General features: G+C 31.2%; 1 protein-coding gene across 4 annotated transcripts in view; it reads left to right on the forward strand.

The window, feature by feature from the left end:
- The window catches only part of LOC106878001 (uncharacterized), a 19,042-nt gene extending 17,863 nt beyond the window's left edge, over positions 1–1,179 (forward strand). For 2 of the 4 annotated variants that reach the window (XM_014927077.2, XM_052972893.1), the window contains exon 5: positions 263–1,179. In XM_014927077.2, coding sequence (XP_014782563.1) covers positions 263–1,026 — 764 coding nt within the window. In that variant the 3' untranslated portion in view covers positions 1,027–1,179. The remainder of the gene's footprint in view (positions 1–262) is intronic. The other 2 variants (XM_014927075.2, XM_014927076.2) reach the window with 1 other exon arrangement.
- The last annotated feature ends 23 nt before the right edge of the window (positions 1,180–1,202 follow it).

Here is a 1,202-nt window from a genome sequence, read left to right on the forward strand (position 1 = left end):
TATATATATATATATATACATACTGATTTGATTTATCTTTTCCTATGTTTCCACTATGGGTTTCTTTTCTCTCTTAAATAAATTTCCTCTCTTGCTGACAACTTAATCACAAAACCTTTGAACTAGCTGAAAATGATTGCCATTAAAGAAAAATTGATACCAATTTGTCAAACCAGTATAGTAATATTATTTTCCATACAAATATTACTTAATTTTGTCTTTGTGAATTGACTGAGTGTTATTCTTGTTTTTATATCCCTAGAGCTCAAAACAGAAGACATAAACAAAATAGAAAAGAATCAGAGGCTGGAAAAGAATTTTATGTACTATGTAATAGAAAAATTAGGAGAGAAAAGCCTTGACAACTTGTTGTTAGCATTGAAAGAGCTCAGACTAACTAGAATGTGTGATGAAATTGAAGAAAGGGTTGAATTCAGACAACACCCACAACAGAATCATCAAGCTCAGCCATTTGAACCACCAACAGGGACAGCTTATTCATATGATAGTTATTTTCAAGAAAACAAACTGAAGGAGGAAGAGAAAAAAGGAGTTAGTAGTAAATTAAACTCAAGTTTAACTCATGATAAACATCCAATTGAGTGTACATCGCTAAAATCTGAATCTAGGCCTTTAAATCCGATTACAGACCAAGAAAATAAACTAAAGAAGTTTAATAATGCGGAAAAGAATGAAAATACCATTGAAAGTCACTCTAGCCCAGAGGACAATACTAGTGTGAAAGCAACAGCAATATACTCCTGTTCAGGATATGATGAACAACAGATAGAATCTGACTCTATTGACTCTCAGGATGAAGAGAATAACCTCAATATAGATGAGAGAAATTTAGATGCTTCAGCAGCTGAAGAGATGCCAGATGTGGCACCACCCAATAATGATCGTACGAATGAGAGGATCAATTCTGAGAATGGTGACGTTGCAGATATTAAAATTTGTGTAATAATTTTTTTGGGGATCTGTATTACTGGAATGTTCTTAGTACGCAAATATTTTAAACATTAACTTTGATCCAAGGAAAGCCTATGGAAACTAAAAGGATTGTCCCAAGTTACAACAAAGCGTCCACATATACATGCATGCACACACGTATAATATATAAGTATTTACATATAAATCATAACAAAATGTGTATATATATATATATATATATATATATATATATATATATATATATATAT

The sequence above is a fragment of the Octopus bimaculoides genome, chromosome 14 (genome assembly GCF_001194135.2).
Source record: "Octopus bimaculoides isolate UCB-OBI-ISO-001 chromosome 14, ASM119413v2, whole genome shotgun sequence".
NCBI lineage: Eukaryota > Metazoa > Mollusca > Cephalopoda > Octopoda > Octopodidae > Octopus > Octopus bimaculoides.